General features: G+C 57.6%; 1 protein-coding gene across 1 annotated transcript in view; it reads left to right on the top strand.

Moving 5' to 3' along the window:
* The window catches only part of CDK18 (cyclin-dependent kinase 18), a 33358-nt gene extending 31682 nt beyond the window's left edge, over positions 1–1676 (top strand). The window contains exons 14-16 of the mRNA XM_011990404.1: positions 260–350; positions 601–678; positions 1313–1676. Of these exons, the coding sequence (XP_011845794.1) occupies positions 260–350; positions 601–678; positions 1313–1347 (204 nt within the window). The 3' untranslated portion in view covers positions 1348–1676. The remainder of the gene's footprint in view (positions 1–259; positions 351–600; positions 679–1312) is intronic.
* The last annotated feature ends 2 nt before the right edge of the window (positions 1677–1678 follow it).

The raw sequence follows: 1678 nt of genomic DNA, 5'->3' as shown, positions 1-1678 counted from the left end.
TATCCCAAGAGAAGGTCACTGTCCTCAAGTTTCATTTCTGGTTTTTCCTGGTGGCTGGAGACCAAGGAGCCTTCCCCTGAGTCTTGAGATGGCTTGAGGTTGGATTTGTGGTAGGGGCTGGAGGCTGACCTAGGGCTTCTCCTGTTAGTCTCAAGCCCCACCCACCTTGGTGCTCTAACCAGCACAAGAGTCCTGCTGCTCAGAGGGTTCCCTGCAGCCCCCCAGCCAGGGCCCAATAGCCCCACCCTGTGCCTTTCAGTATGAATCCAAGAGTCGCATGTCAGCAGAGGCTGCCCTGAGTCACCCCTACTTCCGGTCTTTGGGAGAGCGTGTGCACCAGCTTGAAGACAGTGAGTGTTGTCCGGGCAGGGAGCAGGGCCACCCAGAACCAAGGAAAGGGGGTGGTGAGTGTGGGTAGAAGAACCAGAACAAAGAGGCCAGAAGCCCCAGGCCCAGCTGAGCAGCCCTGGGCACCTGGCCTCCCCTGCTGGGGTTCTCACTGCAAACTGAGGGGGCAAACAGTGGAAATGAGACGCTGCCTCCAGGGCTCAGTTGGTCCCGCTCCACCCAGCTCTCTCTCCACCATGTCCTCTCCCCCAGCTGCCTCCATCTTCTCCCTGAAAGAGATCCAGCTCCAGAAGGACCCAGGCTACCGAGGCTTGGCCTTCCAGCAGCCAGGTAGGGGCTTGTGCTCTCCTGGAGCCCTTCCCTTGTTAGTGGAAGCCAGGACAGGCTACCCCTCCCCAGTGGGGAATCCCATGGTCCCTCCGCCACTTTCTTCCCTTTGGAGTCTTCAGGGAGCAGAGAAGGGGTTGGTTTCTCCTGCCTAGGCTTCCTCGTCCAGCTCTTCCCTCTTCAACCCTCACCCCAGACAGGACATTGTGTTTGACAGTAGCCCTGGCAAAGAGGCATGCTGTCTCTGGTGCATTCTCTCTGCAAACTCTGAGCTCTCTAATCAGATTCCATCCTGGGAGAACGGTCCTTTGTTCCTAGAACAGTCAATGGCCTTGGACATTGACAAATGCTTCCCATGCATCCTCTCCTTTAATCCTTAAAACACCCCTTGAAGTTGGTACTACTACTGTTCCCCATTTCATAGTCAATGAAACTGAGGCTCTGGGAGGTTAAATCACAAGACATGCAGCTAGTAAGTAGCAGAGATGGGATTTGACACCAGGTCGGACCCGCTCCTGCGTGCATGCCCTTGCTTGCTCTGTCAGAGCAGCTCTGGGGGACAGCGACTGTCCCTGCTGGTCTGGGGTATGCATTGGCCCAGCCTCCTCGCTGCAGCCCCACCTCCTCCATTCTCCAGGACGAGGGAAGAACAGGCGGCAGAGCATCTTCTGAGCCGTGCCCACCCTGCCGTGGCCCAAGGGACAAGAGATCACATGGACCACAAATTTGGGTAGGATGGAACCTGTGTGGCCCTCGGAAGACTGAAGAACGAGGGCTGACAGCCAGCCCAGAAGACCGTTTGGCAGCCCTGCTGGCCACGGCTGTTTCTTCTCTGTGCTTCCCACGTGCCTCCCCAGTAGTCCTCACCTGCATACCAACCCCTCCCTTACCCATGGCGGGGCTGGCATGAGCTGCTTCCCTGAGAAGACATGAGAAGGAGGGGGGACCTTGTACCCTCTCCCACCCTGAAGTGTTTGGGCACCTGCGTGGGACGCACATGGGC

The sequence above is a fragment of the Mandrillus leucophaeus genome, unplaced genomic scaffold, assembly GCF_000951045.1.
Source record: "Mandrillus leucophaeus isolate KB7577 unplaced genomic scaffold, Mleu.le_1.0 Scaffold38, whole genome shotgun sequence".
Taxonomy (NCBI): domain Eukaryota; kingdom Metazoa; phylum Chordata; class Mammalia; order Primates; family Cercopithecidae; genus Mandrillus; species Mandrillus leucophaeus.
Note: the sequence above shows the minus strand (reverse complement) of the source record. Positions and strands in the feature narration are given on the sequence as shown.